The sequence below is a fragment of the Muntiacus reevesi genome, chromosome 2 (assembly GCF_963930625.1).
Source record: "Muntiacus reevesi chromosome 2, mMunRee1.1, whole genome shotgun sequence".
NCBI lineage: Eukaryota > Metazoa > Chordata > Mammalia > Artiodactyla > Cervidae > Muntiacus > Muntiacus reevesi.
The window spans coordinates 261240842-261260844 of record NC_089250.1 but is presented as its reverse complement, the minus strand read 5'-3'; the positions used below and the strand labels follow the sequence as shown (position 1 = coordinate 261260844).

Below are 20003 nucleotides of genomic sequence, written 5' to 3'. Positions count from 1 at the left end.
GCTTGGGGGGTGGGGGCGGAGTCCGGGGCGGGGGGGCCGGTTTGTTGTGGTCGCCATTTTGCTGGTTGCATTACTGGGTAATCGGGGCCCTGGCTCCCTGCGCTCGCCGGATAGCTTCAGCCTGTGGGCAGGACTGAGCTCGGGCTTCCCGAGCAGCTTGAGTTCCCTTGCCCGCGCCCTCAGGTAAGGACGCGGCTCCGGTGGGTCAGCACGCGCTCTCGGGGAGGGAGGGTAGTCTGGGACCCGCCCTGCCTGCGTCGCCGGGAGATTTAGCACGAGGCCGAAGGAGGAGAGAAGGGGGGCGGCGGGCAGGTGCAGGCCTTGTCTGGCTATTCATAGTCGGATTCCTGGAAGGGGCCGAGCCGGAGGGAGCCGACTTAGGAGGGGGTAGCGGGGCCTCGCTCCCGCCCTTTGTTTGGGCTCGGCTCCGCCGGCCGCATCGTTGTCGCCTAGCAACCGCTGTCCTGCGCTGTGATTGGTTGATCTCTTGGCAGCAACGACCAATGGCACGGTTGTTGCCATGGTAGGTGTGGACTGCCAAGTTCGGTCCGGCCCCGCCCGCCCGGGCTCCTCTGGCCGGGGCTGGCCTCCAGGGTCGGGGGCGGGACGCCGGGGTCCCCTGGGGCGGGTGGCTGCGCTGGGCGGGGCCGGCGGGGCGAGGGTTAACCCGCCCCTCCCCCGTCCACCTGCTTTCCCCTTCCCCCGCGTGCCCCGGGCTGACCCTAGTTTCCTTCTCTCCCCGCCCCTGGCGGCGGCGGCTGCTGCCTGCTGTTGTCACCCACCGGGCCGCCTGTCCCGCTTGCCCTCCCCGCCGCGGGGCTTGCCGGGCCGGCCGGGCCAGGACAGGCGGCTGTCTCCTCACCACAGCCACCACCGCCATGCTGGCCGCTCGCCCACCCAACTGGGGGCCCCATCGCGCTCCAGCCCCCCGTGGGCGCGCCAGCCCTGACCCGGGTATGGGGTGGAGGCTGGGAGAGAGGGTCCTGTTGTGGGAGGGCCCCGGAGCAGAGATTGTTTAGTGGGGAAGCTCCAAGAGAGAGGAGGGATCGTGGAGTGGCAGAGCTTGGCATGGGAGAAAGGATTGACGGGGAGAAGGCCCGGGGGGAGAGGAGTTTGGTATGGAAGGTACTCTTGAAGGGGAAAACTGTGATATTTGGCGAATTTGGCTCTGGGGGACTTCTAGGAATGGGCACAGCTGTGGATTGACCCTGGTGTGAAGGAGTAACTGGAGAAAGGGCCCTGACAGGAATATTGGTTAGGGAGGGTGGGGGTAGGATCCATGGTAGGGGAGAGAAGGACGATCCACTCTAAACCGCGGACAGAAACGCCTCCCCCTTGCTTCCCAAAGGAGTGGCCCTAGTGGGGTAGGAGGGAGCCGCTTGGAGTAATGTGGAGAAGGGCCTTGGTGTAGCATGCGGGAACTGGAATATGGTTTGGGAAATCACTGGAAGGGTGGTCCCTTATGTGGGAGGAAATTATAGGAAGAGGTCTTGGCACTGCATGGGGAGGGTCCCCTGAGGGTGTTCCTTGGTGGGGGAGAATGCCTTGGGGTTAGGACTCTGTTATAAAGGGGCCCTCAGATAACCTTGGTGTGGTTGGGAGCTCCCTGAGGACCCTGATGTGCTTTTAGGGGCCTGCAGAGGAGTCTGCTGTGATTTGGAGGGGGCTGGAAGACTCCCTTGTGGTTTGGGAGGGAGCCTAGAGTTCCCTGGATTGGGGACCTACTGGGAGGGGTAGACCTTGAAGTGGAGGGACCGTCGTGTGGTAAGACAAGGTCCTGAGGTTCAGAGAAGACTACGGGAGGGGCCCTGAGGAGAGCCATAAGTAGCAGTGGGGAGGAAAGCGTGGACCCAACTCCCTATGCTGTCTCTGGTTTCTCTCTTCTCTTCCTGCCCCCAATTATTCATGTCTTTCTGTCCTTTCCTGTCACGGCTCACATCCCTGCCTGGCTCCCAATTGTTCCCTTTCCCGGGTTCCTCTCCGCGTGCCGCCTACTTCATGTATTTGGTAATCATTTTGCTGGGGGACTCTGCTGTGCCCCCACCACCACCACCCTCTCTGTCCGCTCCTCACTGCCACCTGTTGATCTCTTGTACCCTTTTCTCCTTGCTCTGTGCCCCGCCTTCTCTCTCTCGTCCACCTCTTTCCCGCTTGGCCCTGGCCAACATATCCCCTTGTTCCATGTCCCCCCCCACCCTGCCCCCTCTCAGGTCTCAGCGGCGGTGGCAGCCGAGGTGCAGGATGCGAGAAGGCGCCCCCCGGCCGGGCTCCCGCTCCAGGCCTCGCTCCCCTGCGGCCCTCTGAGCCCACCATGGCTGTCCCACCGGGCCATGGTCCCTTCTCTGGCTTCCCGGGGCCCCAGGAGCACACGCAGGTATGCATTCAGCTGGCTCCTCACCTGCTTGGGGAAGGGGGAGGCTGGGATAGAAGGGTCTTGGGGCCAAAAAAGATGATTTGGTTGCCCGGGACAGTCAGCCGGGCGTGAAGGGTGCCATGGGAGTGGAAGATAGAGAGGAGTCGCTGGAAGAGTCAGGATTTGGAGAGCCTGGGTTCCCATCCAGGCTTTGGTTATATTTCCTTAGGTTCCCCATGTTTCAGTTCCCTGTTCTGTCAAATGAGACCTGATACCTACCTCACAGGGTTGTTGTGAGGATTAAACAGGTTCATGAAATGCAATTGGAAATGGCTGAGAACAGTGCCGGGCACGTAGTAAACACTCAATAAATATTCATTAAGAAAAAAAAATTCAAAGTGAAAGATCTGAAGGGGTTAAAAGGGAAGAAGCTTGAGCCTGAAGGATTTTGGAGCCAGCAGGGCCTGGGGGTGCAGGGTTAAGACCTTCAAGGGTAGACTGAAGACCCTGAGCTGTAGAGCTTGAAACAGGATGGAGTACGAGGATCCAGGCTCCTCAGGGTGAAAAACTGGGCAGAGAGGCACAGAGTAGGGGTGCAAGGTGGGGGTGGGAAGGCCCCAAAGCGTGAGGATAAGGCACAATAGGGAGCCCCTCTGGGAGGGATTCCCAGGATGGATGGTCTCCAGTGAAGGATAGGGAGGGTCAGGGCCCAGGTTTTCGACCTCTCCCACTGAGGTTTAGAAAAGAATCAAGGTGTGTGATGAAAAGTCAGGGGTAAATCATTGACTTCTTGATTCACTCAGCAAATTTCTCATGAATACCCACTATGTGCGAGGTCCCTGCTCCTGGCTTGGGAGAGGAAGCAAGAACAAGATAAAGTCTCTGTCCTTTGGGAGTTGTTCTAGTGGGGTTGTCAGACAGTGACCAGATACATAACCCGTGTGGTAATGGTGAGCCAGCAGCCCTGAGTTCGCCCCCTCGAGGTAGAGGTGGAGGCCCGCCCTCAGTGCCCAGTGACCGGTCACCCTGCCTGTCCCCAGGTGCTGCCGGAAGTACGGCTCCTGCCGCGGAGGCTGCCCCTGGCCTTCCGAGACGCGACCTCGGCCCCGCTGCGTAAGCTCTCCGTGGACCTCATCAAGACCTACAAGCACATCAATGAGGTGGGCAGAGGAGCAGGGATACAGGCTGGGCGCAGAGGGGTCCTGACACCCTGTCGCTCACCATTCCCCGTTTCCCGGCCGGCCGGGCAGGTGTACTATGCGAAGAAGAAGCGGCGGGCCCAGCAGGCGCCACCTCAGGACTCGAGCACCAAGAAGGAGAAAAAGGTCCTGAACCACGGTTATGACGATGACAACCACGACTACATCGTGCGCAGCGGCGAGCGCTGGCTGGAGCGCTATGAGATTGACTCGCTCATTGGCAAAGGCTCCTTTGGCCAGGTGCGGGATGCCCCTCACCTGACCCTGATCCAGGGGTTGGGAGGTATGGGCACCCACTGGTATTGACCCCCACAGCCAGTGGGTTCAGTGGCTTCAAGCTCCATGCTGGCCACTTGCCCAGCGAAGTCACTTGGTTACCTGTTCCTTAGGTTCCTTTTCTATAAAATAGTGCGAACAACAGGACTCCCCACATAAGGCTGTGTCCCATGTTCACAGTAGTGTCTTAACTGTTGGTGAGCACTCCAGTTTTGAATGAGTAGTATTACTGGTGGTGATATCGGTGGGTGTCCTTCCTGGAGAGAGGTGTGGTCCCTGGCTCTGTTCCCTGTGCCCCCATTCCCTCACTTTGTGATGGGCTTGTGATCACAGGTGGTGAAGGCCTATGACCATCAGACCCAGGAGCTGGTGGCCATCAAGATCATCAAGAACAAGAAAGCCTTCCTGAACCAGGCCCAGATTGAGCTGCGGCTGCTGGAGCTGATGAACCAGCACGACACAGAGATGAAGTACTACATAGGTGAGACCTGGGGCAGGGCTGCTCGGATTGCCCCCCCACCCCCAGCCTCTGTCCGGGCAGGGGCTGGGGTCTTCAGGCCAGGGTTGCCTCTTTGACAGTATCCTGTTCACATGGGAATGCTGGTCAGTTTATTGAGTGCTCACTAAGGGGTCAGGCTCCATTGTAAGAACTTTACACACATTAACTTGTTCCCCTCATCACATATTACCCACAGTTTGGAGATGAAAAAACAGGCAGTTAGGTGGCATCACTTGCAGCAGGTCACGGTGTTTGTGCTCAACAGAGCTATCATTTGACCAGGCAGTGACCTCCAGAGCCTTACTCTGTGTGCATCTTTGTCCACTTTCCCATGCTGATTCCTCTTAGAAAAATCAAGTAGATTGAAGGAGTATGTTTCTTTTAAAGGGAAAATACACATCCTTAGGTAAATGGAAAGCGAGTATACCCCTTGTCACAAAAATAAACAGAACTGAGACTACAAACCGTGTTATAAAATGAAATGAGGATCTGTGGGATGGTGTTAAAAACCCATCGGCAGCAAATAGAAACTTTCTCTTTGGTTTAATCACAAAGTCTGACAGATTTGAAAAGAGGTTAACTTCCTGTAAGTGTAATTGGGGACATATGAAACGTTCCGATCAGTAGCCAGTAGAGAATCCCATGGACAGAGGAGTCTGGTTGGCTACAGTACACAGGGTCGCAAAGAGTCGGATACGACTGAAGCGACTTAGCACGCATGCACCCAGCACGCAGAGCACACTCCAGTTTATCTGTGCTCGAGAAGCAGACAGATCCGACGCCAGCCTCTCTGTGTGGCTGCGGGCCGCTGGCCCTCGCAGAGCCTCAGTTTCTTCTTGCCCGGCCCGTGTCCGCCCCCTTCCCGGCAGTGCACCTGAAGCGGCACTTCATGTTCCGGAACCACCTGTGCCTGGTGTTCGAGCTGCTCTCCTACAACCTGTACGACCTCCTGCGCAATACGCACTTCCGCGGCGTCTCGCTCAACCTGACGCGGAAGCTGGCGCAGCAGCTCTGCACGGCGCTGCTCTTTCTGGCCACGCCCGAGCTCAGCATCATCCACTGCGACCTCAAGCCCGAGAACATCCTGCTCTGCAACCCCAAGCGCAGCGCCATCAAGATCGTGGACTTCGGCAGCTCCTGCCAACTCGGCCAGCGGGTGCGGCCCGGCCCCGTGGGCGGGGCTCGGGGTGGGTGTGGCCCGGCTGTGGGCGGGGCCGACTGGCGGCCTGGGTCCGCGGGGCGAGGCGAGGTTAGACGGGGATAGCCTTGTCACGTGCATCCTGAAGAGGCTGATACCTGAGCTACGGTGTTTGGGATGGGGCCAAGAGAGGGAGAGGGCCACGTGGTGTACTGCCCGAAGGAGAGGGGAGAGCGGAGCCTGAAGGGACAGGGCCAGTTTAGAGACTCCCAGATTGGGGAGGGGGTGGGCAGAGGGGCAGTTGGGTGCCTGTGAGCCTGAAAGGCTGTGGCGCTCTACAAAGTTTAGTTTACCCTGTGCTCTTAAAGCTGGGGATGGAAGGGGCGAGGCTCTTTAACTTTGCAGCTAAGATAATGCTGGTAGAGGTTTGAAAAGGGTATAGTTTGGGAGGGTGGGAAGGGCCTAGGTTTGCCGGCTGCCAGCCTCTGGTGACCTAGAGGGGCTCAGGACCAGACTAGGCCAGCAGAGCGCCCTGAAGCCGATGAGTACGATAGTGGTGGTGATTCCAGGAAGCTGATGCTGATAACGTGAGGGTTTGGCGACCCCCGTCCCAAGTGTTGGGGGCTCGCCCTCAGTCGGCCCTCCTGGCTTTGGGGCTGTTCTCTTAGAAGAGGCTGGGACCTCTGATGGTTGCCCTCTCCCCTCCTCCAGATCTACCAGTACATCCAGAGCCGTTTCTACCGTTCGCCCGAGGTGCTCCTGGGCACTCCCTACGACCTGGCCATTGACATGTGGTCCCTGGGCTGCATCCTGGTGGAGATGCACACTGGAGAGCCCCTCTTCAGTGGCTCCAATGAGGTGTGCTCCCGAGGAGGGGGTGTGCTCCCGAGGAGGGGGTGGAGGCCCGGCCGGCCCAGTGACCCTGACGGCCCGCCTGCTCTCAGGTGGACCAGATGAACCGGATCGTGGAGGTGCTGGGTATCCCACCAGCCCCCATGCTGGACCAGGCGCCCAAGGCTCGAAAGTACTTTGAGCGGCTGCCTGGGGGCGGCTGGACCCTACGAAGGACAAAGGAACTCAGGAAGGTGCGGCCCCCGCCCCACGCCGCTCCTCCTACCCCGGCGGCCCCTCACTCTCTCACACTTGGGGCTCCCTCCTCCGTCTCCCTGCTTCCTCCCCGTGTCTTCCCTGTCTGTCCTTTCCTTCCTCCCCCCCACCCCCTGTCTCCTATTACCCACCGCACAGCTCTTCTTAGCTTCTCTCTTTCCACTTTCTCTCTTGTGCCTCTGTTTCCCCGTGTGTGTCTCCCTGCCCCTCCTGCCCACTGACGGCCACTCTCTTGCCCCCCCTCCCACCTCCCCCTGCCAGGATTACCAGGGCCCCGGGACACGGCGGCTGCAGGAGGTGCTGGGCGTGCAGACGGGCGGGCCCGGGGGCCGGCGGGCGGGGGAGCCGGGCCACAGCCCCGCCGACTACCTCCGCTTCCAGGACCTGGTGCTGCGCATGCTGGAGTATGAGCCCGCCGCCCGCATCAGCCCGCTGGGGGCGCTGCAGCACGGCTTCTTCCGCCGCACGGCTGATGAGGCCACCAACACGGGCCCGGCGGGCAGCAGTGCCTCCACCTCGCCCGCACCCCTCGACACCTGCCCCTCCTCCAGCACCGCCAGCTCCATCTCCAGCTCCGGTGGGTGCTCAGTGCGGGACGAAGGGTCGGGTATCTCTGATCGGCGGGTGTGGGGCAGGGGTGGGGGTGGGGGAATAGCTTTATCACTGGGCCTTGGCCTAGAGGTTTGAAACTACGAGATCCTGAACTCCACAGTGGGTGAAGCAGGGGAGCTCAGACGATCCCTGAGCGTCTCTCTGAGCTTGGGCTCAGATCTCTAAAACTTGTATTGACTTTCTGACACCCAACTGAGCCCTGACGCCTAATCTCACTTGTGTCTGATCCTTTGAATGGGCCTGGGCCATGAGCAAGACTCAGCCGCCTGAAGACCAGCACCACCACCCCTCCTTTCCTTGCTAAGGCCTCTCTCCTTCCTTGGCACTTCCAGGAGGCTCCAGTGGCTCCTCCAGTGACAACAGGACCTACCGCTATAGCAACCGATATTGTGGGGGCCCTGGGCCCCCCATCACTGACTGTGAGATGAACAGCCCCCAGGTAATGGGGTCTTGGGGACTCAGGAGGAGGGTGGTGGGCTGTCTGGGGCTTCAGAACCCAGGTCTCCATCACCCACCGTTGCTTTGCTCCTTTAGGTCCCGCCCTCCCAGCCGCTGCGCCCCTGGGCCGGGGGGGATGTACCCCACAAGACACATCAGGCCCCTGCCTCTGCCTCGTCACTGCCGGGGGCTGGAGCCCAGTTACCCCCCCAACCCCGATGCCTTGGTCGTCCCCCATCACCAACCTCACCACCACCCCCGGAGCTGATGGATGTGAGCCTGGTGGGCGGGCCCCCAGACTGCTCCCCACCTCACCCGGCACCTGCCCCCCAGCACCCGGCTGCCTCAGCCCTCCGGACTCGGATGACGGGGGGTCGTCCACCCCTCCCACCCCCCGATGACCCCGCCACCCTGGGGCCTCGCTTGGGCCTCCGTGGTGTACCCCAGAGCACGGCAGCCAGCTCATGACCCTGCCCCCTCCCTGGGGCCCCTCCTGAAGCCATACCCCCCCCATCCGGGGGCCCTGGGCTCCCATCCTCATCTCTCCCCTTGACTGGAATTGCTGCTACCCAGCCGGGGCGGGTGAGGCCTGCACTGATCGGGGCCTGGGGCAGGGGTTCAAGGAGAGGGGTTGAGGCTCACCTCCCCACTAAGGACTGGACCCTTGCCCCCCCCCCCCTTGTTTTCTATTTATTGTACCAAAGACAGTGGTGGTCCAGTGGGGTGGGGGGAGACCCCCCTCACCCCAGGGCCCTAGGAGGGGTGGGGGCAGGTAGGGGGAGATGGCCTTGCTCCTCCTTGCTGTACCCCCCAGTAAAGAGCTTTCTCACATGCCCGCCTGAGCGTTTGCAGGCCCTTGGCTCCCCTCACCCCGCCCTCAGAGTCATGGGGAACGGTGTTTGGGGAAGGGGTGCTGGCAGAGCTTTGTGGTTGGGGTGAGGGCCCGGTCCCTGGGGGAGTTACGGCACAGATATGGGGTTGTAGGAGGCGTGGGGCTGTGGAATCTTAGACAGCAATCCTGGATATATGCTCCTAGCCCTCACTGGCCTTTTCTCGGATAAACTGAGACCTTAAAAGGTAAAGGGCCAGCTGTCTATGGGGAACATCAGATTCTGTCCTGATAAGCCAGGGTTTGCACAGAGTCTGCACAGGCGTGGCTCATTCTGCCAGGCGTTCAGAAGGTGCTGAGTGCATGTAGCAGGCCTTATTGGTGCCATCTGGGGGATGGCAGGCAGCAATGGGAACAGAATTTACATTCCCCCCACCCCCCACCCCATTCACACACGCACACGTCTTGTCTCACTCTTTGGAATCAGTGCTGAGCAAAATGTTTTAGATTCTCAGGCAAAAAGAAATTACCGGGGTTCCAGGTAAGTGGGCCTGTTTCCATGGTAATTTGGAAATTTCTGTCCCCCAGCCGGCCAATCAAGAGCCGCCAGGTTCAAAGGCTACTGGTGCGCGGCGCTTTCTGGGAAATGGCGTTCTTGGCACTCCTTTTTCCCAGTTTTCGTTGCTGAACTACAGAGCCCAGAGTTCTTTTCGCTCACGCGCTTAGCGACTTCCCAGGCAGCCGCTCGGCAGTCACAGACATCCAGGGCCCGGATGCTGGAGGCGGGCTGTAGAGGAGGAGAAGGCAGTGATTGGGTGGTTTAGGCCAGACTCTCCGGAGCATTGAGTTCTCCAGTCTTGCGGCAGGTGGGTTGCGCGCTGTGCTGGGAGAGCATGCAAGTTAGGCGTTCGTGATCACGGAGCAGGAGGTAAGCGGGGAGGCCCGAAGTTGCCCCACAATATGGGGCATTGCTGGCCGTTCTGTTGGGTGCGGCTCGCGGGAAGCCCCAGTCGGTAGGAGAGACGGGCAAGAGCACCGTTATGGATCTGAATGTTTGCTAACGGAAGCCGCTTGGAACGTGGCGAAAACCCGGCCCAGCACCGGTAGGGAAACCTTCCTGGGGGAGGAGGTGCTGTCTGAACTGAGACCTGAAGACGGAGGAATGTTTGGGGGTGGCGGTGGTGCGGCGGAATGGCTTGCGCGAAGGCGGTGAGAAACAGGTGTGTGAATGAATCGCAGGTGATTCGTGTTAGTGGAAATCTTATTGAAAAGGGCTGTGTGAATTAGGTCGTGGAGGATTTTGTTGGCTCTTTAGGGAGCTTGGACTTTGTCCTGAGGGCAGTGGGGAACCTCGGGGTAATTTCCAGAAGGGAAGGGACCCAATTTGCTGCCAGCTGCCAGAAGAGATTGACGGGAAAGACTAGGGTCTGGGAGCCCAGGATGGCAGCCGTGGTGTTCTAGGCAAAGAGATGCCGGGATTGTACCATGACAGGGCCCTTGGATGGGAGGGGAGGATAGATGTGGGTGGAGGAGACTTCCAGAAGGCTGAGTTCACAGGCTGTGTGGGAGAGGGATCTCTCTAGTACTGTAGAACAGATTTTGGCATATCAAAAATGCTTTTTTTAAAAAAAAAGTATTTTTTGAATGAATTGCCGTAGGAAGGAGGTACTACTATGATCTCCCTTTTGCAAATGAGGTTACTGATGGTAGAAAAAACTAACTTCCCAAGATAGGGTTTCCCTGGTAGCTCAACTGATAAAGAATCTGCCTGCAATGTGGGAGACTCCGGTTCCATTCCTGGGTCGGGAGGTTCCCCTGGAGAAGGGATCAGCTACCCATGCCAGTATTCTCGGGCTTCCCTGGTGGCTCAGACGGCAAAGAATCTGCCCGCAATGCGGGAGACCTGGCTTCGATCCCTGGGTTGGGAAGGAGGGCATGGCAACCTACTCCAGCATTCTTGCCAGGAGAATCCTCATGAACAGCGATATAGTCCATGGGGTCGCAAAGAGTTGGACACGACTGAGCAACTAAGGACAGCCCCAGATGACGTGGCCAGGAAGCAGAAGGCTGAGGGTCTGAGCCACTGACTCGGCAAGGCGCACGATGAGCCTCAGGACGTCATAGCAGTCAGACCATCTTAAGTCCTGAAGGGAACCTGTGATGAGCATAGAAACTTACCCAGAACCTCTCCCCTGACCTGTTGACTGACTGCCAGCATACCTCTTCTTGAATATCTAAAGATGCTGAAATCCAGGTCTTTTCCCCAAAACGTATTTCTCCCACATTCTCATTAAATGTCAGCTCCATCCTTGTAGTTATTCTGATCAAAAGCTTTGGAGTTGTCCTTGACTCCCCTCTTTGTCTTATACCCTTGTCCCGTCTATCAGCAAATACCCTCAAAGTATATTCAGAACCTGACCATTTCTTCCCACCTCCACTCCTGTCACCCTGGCCTTGTCCACGCTCATCTCCTGCCTAGACCATCAGTGGTCTCCTTGCTCCCCACTGTCTGTTCCTCACTTGCAGCCAAAAGGACATTCTGAAAGCCTGCATCTGGTCCATCTGGTCACATCCCCCCCTCACCCCTTGTTTCCGTGTGGCTCCATCTCACAGAAGGTAGAAACCACATTCCTGTCTGTGGCCTGCAAGGCCCTGCATAATGTGTCCCTGTTACCCGTCTGACATCATCCACTCCCCTCGGCTTGTTCCCTCTGCCCCAGCCACACTGGCCTCAGGACCTCTGTACTTGCTATTCTCTTTACCTTGAACCCTCTTCTCCCAGAGAGTCAAGGCTCACCTTCATCTCCTTTAGGTCTTCACTCAGATGTTACCTTCTTCTGGAGGTTTATCCTGACCACCCTTCTAGAATTGGATCACTGATACTCATATCTGTCCTCTTTAACTTGTTTATTGTCTGTCCCCCCCGATAGCAGACCATCAGGGCAGAAGCTTTTGTCTACTCCATGCTTTTTGTCTTAACACCTAGAAGAGCTCTTGACATGTAGTACAGACTCAGTAACTATTTACAGGGTGAATGGACGGGTGATTTCATAGTAGTTACCGATCCCAGCATCCTAGGAACTCTGCTGATACCCTGTGCCCAGGGCTGCCTGAAGATCTGCTGAGGTCTCTGACATCCAAGGGGCATTTCATCCTGCCTCTGCTTTGTGCTCAGAATTGAGAATGCCGCAGAGAACAAAAGTTTCCCTAGAGAACTCACAGTCTCAGGGGTGGAGGTTCAGATTGTTAATTTATCACACATGTATGAAATTACAAAGTAGAGTGTTGTGAGAACACTTGACAGGATGTCTAATCTGGACCCTAGGAAATGAGGTTTGAGGTGATGAAGGAATATCAATCAAGTGTGTGTGTGTGAGACTTGGAATGTAGAGCCTGAGGGGGAGTAAGAGACCATGTGGATCCTGTAAGGAGTTTGTGTCTTTACCCCAGGTGCACTGGGAGGTTGTAGAATTTTTGTTTTGGGTTTTGTTTTTTTTTTTCATACTGCGCCGGCTTGCAGGATCTGTTTCCTGACTAGGGATTGAACCTGCGCCCTCAGCAGTGAAAGCTTGAAGTCCTCATCACAACCACCAAGGAAGTCCTGGGAAGCTGTAGCATTTTAAACAGTGGAAGGAGGCATGATCGGTTACGTGTGTTGAAAGCTCCCTTGGGCATTGTGTGGGGAACTGGCTGTAGGGGATTGAGGACTGAAGTAGAGACACCTGTGAGGAAGCTGATTGCCTTGAAGTTAAGATGGCTGCTACTAAGGAAGACCGTGTGTTCTTCCCTGTTTCTCCTGTGAAGAGGTGGAGTCTCCTCCTCCCGTTTAATCTGGGCTGGCCTGTGATTTGTTTTGACCAGCAGAGTGCAGTGGAAGTGATGCTGTGCCGGTTGGGGGTGCCTGGGCCTTAGGAAGCGGCAGCTTGTGCTCTTTACTCTCTTCGAGCCCTGGACCACCCCCTGGAGAGAGGTGGAAAGAGGCAGGCCCAGCCAGCCCCCAGCTGACATGCTCCACCAGACGTGAGTGGTGCCATCTTGGATCGTCCAGTCCAGCTCTCTGCTGACACCACATGGCGTAGAGATGAGCCGTCCTGAGTCCCCTCACCCCTCAGAGCCTTGTCCAGTTTACAGAATCAGAGCAAATAAATGGTTGCTATTTCAAGCCATGGTGTTTTGGGGACTTGTTACCTGACAATAGCTAACTGAAACAGGTTTTTTTTTTTTTGAGATCTGACCATTTTATGTATTAGTAATAAGTGTAATGAGAAGTGTTAAGTTGCTCAGTCATGTCTGACTCTGTGACCCCATGGACTGTAGCCCACCAGGCTCCTCTGTCCATGGCATTCTCCAGGCAAGAATACTGGAGTGGGTTGCCATGCCCTCCTCCAGGGGATCTTCCCCACCCAGAGATCGAACCCAGGTCTCCTGCATTGTTGGCAAATTCTTTACCATCTGAGTCACCAGTGACATCCACATTATGTATTAGCTCTTTTAACCCTCACAGTCACCCTGTGTGGTAGTATTATTGTCGTCTTTATGTGTATTAGAAAACCAGGGCGCAGAGAAGTTAGTGGAGGACTAGTAGGACACACACAGTGAGCGTGTCACAGCTGTTACCAGCATCATGCTCACCAGCGTTAAAACCCCCATGGTGGTTAAAGAAGGGGTCGTAAGAGGAATCAAAGCGTTAATTCGTCCACTCACTAGCGATGTGATTTTAGGTAAGTGATGTCACCTTTCTGAGGCTCCATTTCTTCATCGTAAAGTGGAGATTATACTTGTCATCTCAGAAGGTTGCCATGAGGAGCCACAGGGTCTGTCAGAGGGCAGACTCCTAACCCACGGCAGGGAAGGGGATCACGGCTGAGCACGCACCCAGGTGCGCTGTGGCCACAGGGTAAAGCCATTTTCTCAGAAGGCCTAATGGAGAGACAGGCGTCAGGTCCTTGGGATGTTGTTGAAGTACTGGATCAGGCCACATCTGAAATGAGTTACTTCAGGACTTTCTTATTAGGGGATCCAATAAAGCTTTTTTCTTTTTTTTAAATCATTTAAACCAAGTTGAATAGGGCTTTCTGTTACTTGGGAGCCAACGTCTGGATTTTGTCATTTGTTGATTCATCAGATATGCAATTCTATTTCAGGCATTGTTTTAGGTGCTGGTTTCATAATAGTAAATAAGACGCTCAAGAGCCCTGTCCTCATGGAACATTCTAGCGGGGAGAAGTAGATGATATTAACAAAAGTTAGTGTTGGTGAAAGCCAGGGTGGGGAGGATAAAGAGCGACAAGAGCTGCTATTTAGGTGGAGGGGTTAAATGAGCTATCTCAGAAAATGCAATTGGAGGAGGGACCTGACCAAAAGGGAGGAAGCCAGCTGTGCGCCTGTTTTGAGGGAAAAAACAGCAAGTTCAGAGGTCCCGTGATGTGCTCAGCGAGTAGGAGCAGACTGAGCCAGCTGGGGGGGCGGGCATGGGAGGCACTTGGTTCCGTTCTCCCTGAGGTGGGAAGCAGTTGGAACATCCTGAGCTCCTCTGAGGAGTGACATCATCTCATGTCCTCGTGGGGTTCGTCTGGCCGCCGTGGGGGCCCCTGGATGGAAGCAAGCCCCAGCGTGGAGGCTGCAGCTCCAATCCAGCTGAGAGGCGGTGGCTCGGCCAGCGTGGTGGTGGTGGAAGTGGATTGGGGTGCGAGGTGAGAAAGGGGGGGGTGGTCAGTGACCGCAGGGTCTTTAGCCTGCGCAGAGTGCTGTCACTGTGTGAGGGAGCCCATGGCGGGCACCCCAGCAAGTGCAGGAGTCTGGCGTTCAGGGGCGCCGTCTGGGCTGGAGGCATAAATGTGGAGTGGTTGGTGATTTCACGGTAGTACAGTCCAGGATGAGTTCATTAAGGGAATGGGAGCAGGGAGCCTGTGGGGTGGGGACGGTGGCCTGGACGAGGGTGTGGGGAGCCCTGAGCAGTCGCCCGGATGCGTTTTGAAGGCAGACCCCACAGTGGGCTGGTTGTCAGTGATGACGGAGAAGAGAGTTAACAGGGGCAGCGACCCTGCTCCCCTCCCCCCCAGGCCCGGGGGCCCTGCTGCTTCTGTTTGCAGCCACTGGGCCGGCCCTGGGGGGCTCTTGCCCTGACTCCGTGGGGTCTCCCTACGCAGCACCCCACCGCCTTTCCGTCCCATCACAAGTTCCCCCGACAGAAGTCGGAGTACTGGGGTCCATTGTCCAACCCCCTCCACCCTCCGTGGACGGCGGACTCCTACAAGTGAGGTCTGCCTGCTGGGATGGGCTGTGGACAGGGTGCTCACCTCAAATAGTCACAGTGCTCGTGACAGTTGGTGTATTGGAAGGTGGGGGGTCTGGCAGGCTCTGAACTCGAAGGGTTAAGGTGAGGTCTCAGGAAGTAAGGGGGACCCAGCACTGCCTCTGCCTGGCCTGGGACACCTGGCGGTGACTGAGGCAGCCTCCAGGCTGTCTTCCCAGAGCACCCGTCCAGTGGGGAGACAGCCCTGCCCACAGGGGGTCACTGCGGGAAGGGGAGGCTCGGGGGCTGTGGGAGCCCAGTGAAGCACCTGGCCTCGTTGAAGGTATCAGGGAGGGCTTCCTGGAGTCGAGAACCTGTTAGATGAAATCTGGAGTCAGATGGAGTCTGGGACGCAGGTGGTGACTATGTAGCCAAGTCAACAGATCCTTAAACTTTTTTGAGTAGATTTACAGGACAGTTGCAAAGATGATATAGAGACTTCCTCCCGCTTCCCCTAATGTTAGCATCTTACTTAGTTGCAGTACATTTGTTAAAACTGAGCAGTGAACACTGATTACTATTCTGCTAACAGACTTCACGACTTTAGTGGAAAAATGGGTGGAATGTGACTGGCGTTCTTCCAGTCCAGGACACCGCGTTGCATTTATTCATCCTGTGTCCTCCAACCTGTGACAGTTTCTCAGTCTTTCCCTCTCATGGCCTTCCCGGTTAGCTATTGGGTAGGAGGCCCCTCAGTCTGGAGTCGTCTGATCTCCTCCTGGCTAGACCAGGATTGTAGGTTTGGGCAAAGAGGACCCCTCAGGTGATGGGAACCCGGATCAATTCTTTTGGTGCTGGCCGCCAGGCTTCTCAACTGTACTCTTATGGTTTTCCCTTTCCTTATGCCTTTTAGAAACTAGTCACAAAGTCCAGCCCATAAGCTCCAATTCCTTGAGGGAAAATACAAAGAATTTGTTTTCATATGTCAAAACCACCACAGTAATTGATAAACATGGGAAGACCCTTTGAGGCTGTTTCTCAGCATTCCATCCGCTCACTTGGTATTCCTCAGTGGAGCTCCCCGGCAGCAGTTGGTACTGTCGTGTTCTAATGAGGCTTTTCTGGTTTCCTCTTTTCTTATTGGGAATTCTTCTGCAGGCAGGTTTGTCCCTTCTATCCCATTTATTTGTACAATCATATCAGTGCGGACTCATGGATATTTTATTCTTTGCGTCTAACCCAATACTATCGTAGTTAACTTTTTCACTCGACTTGTTACAGTGTTGGCCACAGGGGCTCTTCCAGGTTGGTTCTGTATTCTTATTTTTTCCCTCGAGCACTTCCTTATTCCTCAGCACTTTAAGATGTGCCTCAGCCCCTTTGCAGGCAGCCCTGGTTCCTCGGATGGAGAATGGTATCAGAAACCAAGAACTGGACACTGGGTGTGGTCACTGCACCTGAGGTGTGTCTCTAGTCTCTCAGCCGACAGAGCTGGGGAAATGTGCATGTAGAAACCCATGTACACACACACATTTCTATTTGTGTGTGTGTGTGTACAGATATCTGTGTATACAAATAAACCTGTTTGAGTCCATAGTGGTATCTCATCCAGTCTCCAGAGGGTTCCCTCTACCTTCTTGCCTTGTTTTCTTGTGGCCTCTCTCTCTGGCGCTGAGAAACCTGCATCAGTGGGCACTTTCTGGCAGTCATCTCATGGGCCATCTTAGCGAGTACGGCAGGCCATTCCCGTTTCTGTAAGGACACTCTCTCCTTGGTTTTATAACAACACTGTCCCCTAGTTTTTGTCTTGTGTCTTGCTTCTTTGCGAGAAGTTCCTGTTTTCACTGACCCCTTAAATGGGAGGCTGGTGGGGGGCTCTTCTCTCCTCCCACCTCTGGGCCATCTCACCCTCTTGTGGTCTGTTTCCTGCCTCTGTACTGATGATGCCCGCTCTCTGCCTTTAGCTCCGACTCCTCCCTGGGCCCCAGACCTGGGGGTCCTGGGGCCTCAAGAAGCCCCCTCCCCATCCTGCCCTCAGCCCCGGGCCCCTAATACTCACCATGTCCCAAACTGCAAACCTGCTTCTCCTCTTGGTCCTTCACAGGGGTGTCTCCATGCAGCAGGCTCCCAGAGAGAGTTCTAGGCTTCATGCTTGATGCCTCCTCCCTCCCCACCCCCACCCTGCATCCTGCCGTCATCCTCCAGGGCTTGACCACTAGGCCTCCGGACTCGCCCACCCGTCCCTTCTCATCTGTCGTGGCCCTGCCTTGGTCCAGCTCTGTCCTCCCCCACCTCGTCTCTGCCTGGCCTCCTGTCTCCCCGTTTAACCAGCCTCCACTGGACAGCTGAGGGATCTTTGTGAAACCCAGGTCTTACACGCCCTCTTGCTTGAAGTCCTTCCATATTTCTCCAGCATCCTCATGACCGAATCCTCACTCCACAGACTGACACTGAAGATGCGGTGTGACCTGGTCCCTGACTTGCTCCGCCTGTCTCCCTGACTGCCTGAGCCGCAGACACACTTCCTCTCTTCCCAGAGCTCGGCCCTCACTCTCACCTGGGCCTCAGCGTGCACCCTCGCTCAGCCCCGTGACCTTCAGTCCCGCCAGCCCTGTCCATTCCACATACACCACCCGCTTTCTTCCCACTCATATTGTTAGACACACTCCCAGATGTCATTCGTAAAGATGATGGACAAAATGTAAAACCAGTGGTCATATTTGCATGTTGGAAGTCGGGGGAGAGGAGATTCACTTTAAAGTATTTTTTCCAACAAACACATTTTTGTTGAATACTAACAGGACACACTAGTAGCTGTTGTGGGAGAAAGAGTTAACTAAACAAAAGACAATAATCACGTTGTGTTTAAGAGGAAAAAACCTTTCAGGAATCATTTGTATCACCTAAACAATTCCACCAGGGCAGGAAGAGAACAGAGGTGTGTCTGTAACCCTCAGTCACCCCAGACTGACTTCTGAGTGCTTACAGGATTCCTTTCAAGGTCATATCAACTTAGGGAACCTTTCTACCGTGAAGTCTTCAGTTATCATTATAAACAGAACTTAAGTCATTTAGATGGTGTTTCACAAGCCTTTGGAATAACTGACTTATAGAAAAGGGTTTTGTATGTGTAAGGGAAGGTTACTAAAGTATCAATACATTGGTGTTGGGAGAGTTCCTGACTTCCCCTCTGATACCACAGACTATTGGGACAGTCAGTTCTGTAAAAGAACCATGGGTGCATCTGCCTTGAGATGTGGTGTTACATCTGCCTGGCACGTGCTGGGATAACCACGGCCAGCGTTCACATGCACTCCTTCAAGCCAGGCACCGGTCTGAGCCCTCTGTGTGCATTAATTCAGTAACAACCTAACACGGCCCTTAGGAGGCAGCTGCTGTTATCCCAGTTTTTCAGTGAGGCATTCAGCATTGAAATCAGTTGCTTCAGGTTGCACAGGTAGTGAGTGGTAGCCCTGGGATTTGAACCCAAGAACACTATTGGTTCTACTGTCTGTGCCTTCAACCCTCTTCCTCTTGGGCTCCATTCTTAAGGAGATGCTCACATTCAGTGTTTTTTTTTTTGTTTGTTTGTTTTGGGGGGTGCCCTTGCCACGCAGCTTATGGGCTCTTAGGTTCCCCGACCAGGGATTGAACCCATGCCCCCTGCAGTGGCGCTGCAGGGCCCAAACCACTGCACCACCAGGAAACTCCCCGAGATGCTCACGCTTCTAATACTGCAGTTTCTTCTTTTCAGAAGAAGAGCTTCAAAGACTTTCTTCTCCAGGTGCCAAAAATATTTTTTTTCAACATCCCCAATTACTTGCAAAGAAAAACACTCAAGTTTATTTTGTTTTTTTAAGGAGAAACTTCAAACATGCGCCAAGGTGGAGAGAAAAGTCTAATGAGTGCCCATGCCCCCATCACCTAGCTTCAGCAGTTACCAGCACGTGGCCATTCTTGTTCCATCCACATCCTGCACATGATCCCTCCCTGTTCAGTTAAAAAGCAAATTCAGGTGTTTTATCAAAAGACATGGCCTTCAAAGCAAAAGGGACCTAAGTTCCTTGCCCTAAGTCCTCCCGCTGGGGGACACTGAGCACCTTCCCGAGCTCAGTTCCCCTCCCCCGGGCTTTCCAAATGCAGACATCTCTGCCGGGTGTGACACTATCGCAGCCTCATCCCTGGCTCGTTCCCCGTAACCCGATCCCCTCCGGGCATTTCTCCACATGGCCCTGAAGCCTGAAAACGATCCCTCTTAGTGACCGAGGAAGATGGCCGAGTTGCCTGGCAGCCCGTCCCCCGCAGCGGGACATTTCACCTGCGTGTGGCTCTCTGCCGCGACAGTGGCCTCTTCCTTATTTGGGTTCGTTTCTGGCCGCCCTTCCACTCAAGCCAGGTCAGCCTCCCGTAGCACCCCCTGCACACCGTCCCTTCACCTCATCACAGCGTGTTTAAGACGGTCTAAAGGAAACAGGGACCTGGGCACTTACCTTTAACTGCCTGGGGGCTCCATGACTCAGGTCTGTCTGTGTCCCTGCTGTGCCCCAGGATCACCCAGCGCCCGGCCTGGCGCACAGCAAGCGCGCAGTAACAGGAACGAATGAGCGAATGAATGAATGATGCCAGGGTCAGTACCTGGGGTTTCTCATGAGGGCAGTGGGAAGCCACAGAAGTGTTTTAGGCAGAACTGGACCCATATTTCTCAAACTAATGTACATATAAGTCCCCTGGGATCATGTTAAAATGCAGATTCTGAATCAGTGGGTCTGGGGAGGGGGGACTGAGAATTCTGCATTTCTAACAAGCTCCCAAGTGAGGCCAGTGCTTTGAGTAACAAGGGTCTTGCTGTGCTGTTCTGCTCAGTAAGGCAGCCACCAGCCACGTGTGGTCGTGGAGGGTTTGAAATATGGCTTGTGTGGCCTGAGATGTACTTTAGTGTAAAATACTGGCCAGATCTCAGAGACTTAGTGCAAAAAGAGAATGTAAAATGTCACATTAATAGCTTTTATACTGATCACATGTTAATATGGTAATATTTTGGATATATCGGGTTAAATAAAATATATTATTAAAATTAACTATTCCTTTTGTTTTTTTTCTTTTGGATGTGGCTACTAGAAAATTTTAAATTACATTTGTGGTTCTCATGATGTTTCTCTTGGATTGTGCTGGTCTAGCACTGCAGACTCCTCATCTCTAAGCATTTGTACATGTTTTTCCCTCTTTTTTGAAGCTTCCCTCTTTCTTCCTACCTCCTTCTCAAAAGTAACCACATACATCTTTCGGGTCTCAAATAAGATGTCTCCTCCTCCAGGAA

At 55.1% G+C, this 20003-nt stretch overlaps 1 protein-coding gene across 4 annotated transcripts; it reads left to right on the top strand.

Moving 5' to 3' along the window:
* Window positions 1-38: 38 nt before the first annotated feature.
* On the top strand, window positions 39-19764 carry DYRK1B (dual specificity tyrosine phosphorylation regulated kinase 1B). 4 transcript variants are annotated; one of them, XM_065926094.1, is made up of 12 exons: window positions 743-954; window positions 2211-2374; window positions 3394-3513; window positions 3604-3792; window positions 4162-4309; window positions 5197-5483; window positions 6177-6323; window positions 6410-6550; window positions 6834-6869; window positions 6954-7149; window positions 7517-7623; window positions 7719-19764. In XM_065926094.1, the coding sequence occupies exons 1-12, from the start codon at window positions 879-881 to the stop codon at window positions 8088-8090; spliced, it is 1983 nt and encodes a 660-aa protein (XP_065782166.1). In that variant the 5' UTR covers window positions 743-878; the 3' UTR covers window positions 8091-19764. The 4 variants fall into 4 exon arrangements, with proteins under 4 accessions (XP_065782168.1, XP_065782166.1, XP_065782167.1 ...); XM_065926096.1 differs by lacking the exon at window positions 743-954 and adding an exon at window positions 39-183 and having other exon boundaries at window positions 6834-7149; XM_065926095.1 differs by lacking the exon at window positions 6834-6869 and having other exon boundaries at window positions 745-954.
* Window positions 19765-20003: the final 239 nt, after the last annotated feature.

Excerpts from the sequence above, each read along its gene's own strand:
- DYRK1B (XM_065926093.1), top strand. The coding sequence starts at position 879 with ATGCTGGCCGCTCGCCCACCCAACTGGGGGCCCCATCGCGCTCCAGCC. Across the intron at positions 3,514-3,603 it reads CCTACAAGCACATCAATGAG|GTGTACTATGCGAAGAAGAA; the intron begins GTGGGCAGAGGA and ends CCGGCCGGGCAG. Across the intron at positions 7,150-7,516 it reads CAGCTCCATCTCCAGCTCCG|GAGGCTCCAGTGGCTCCTCC; the intron begins GTGGGTGCTCAG and ends TGGCACTTCCAG.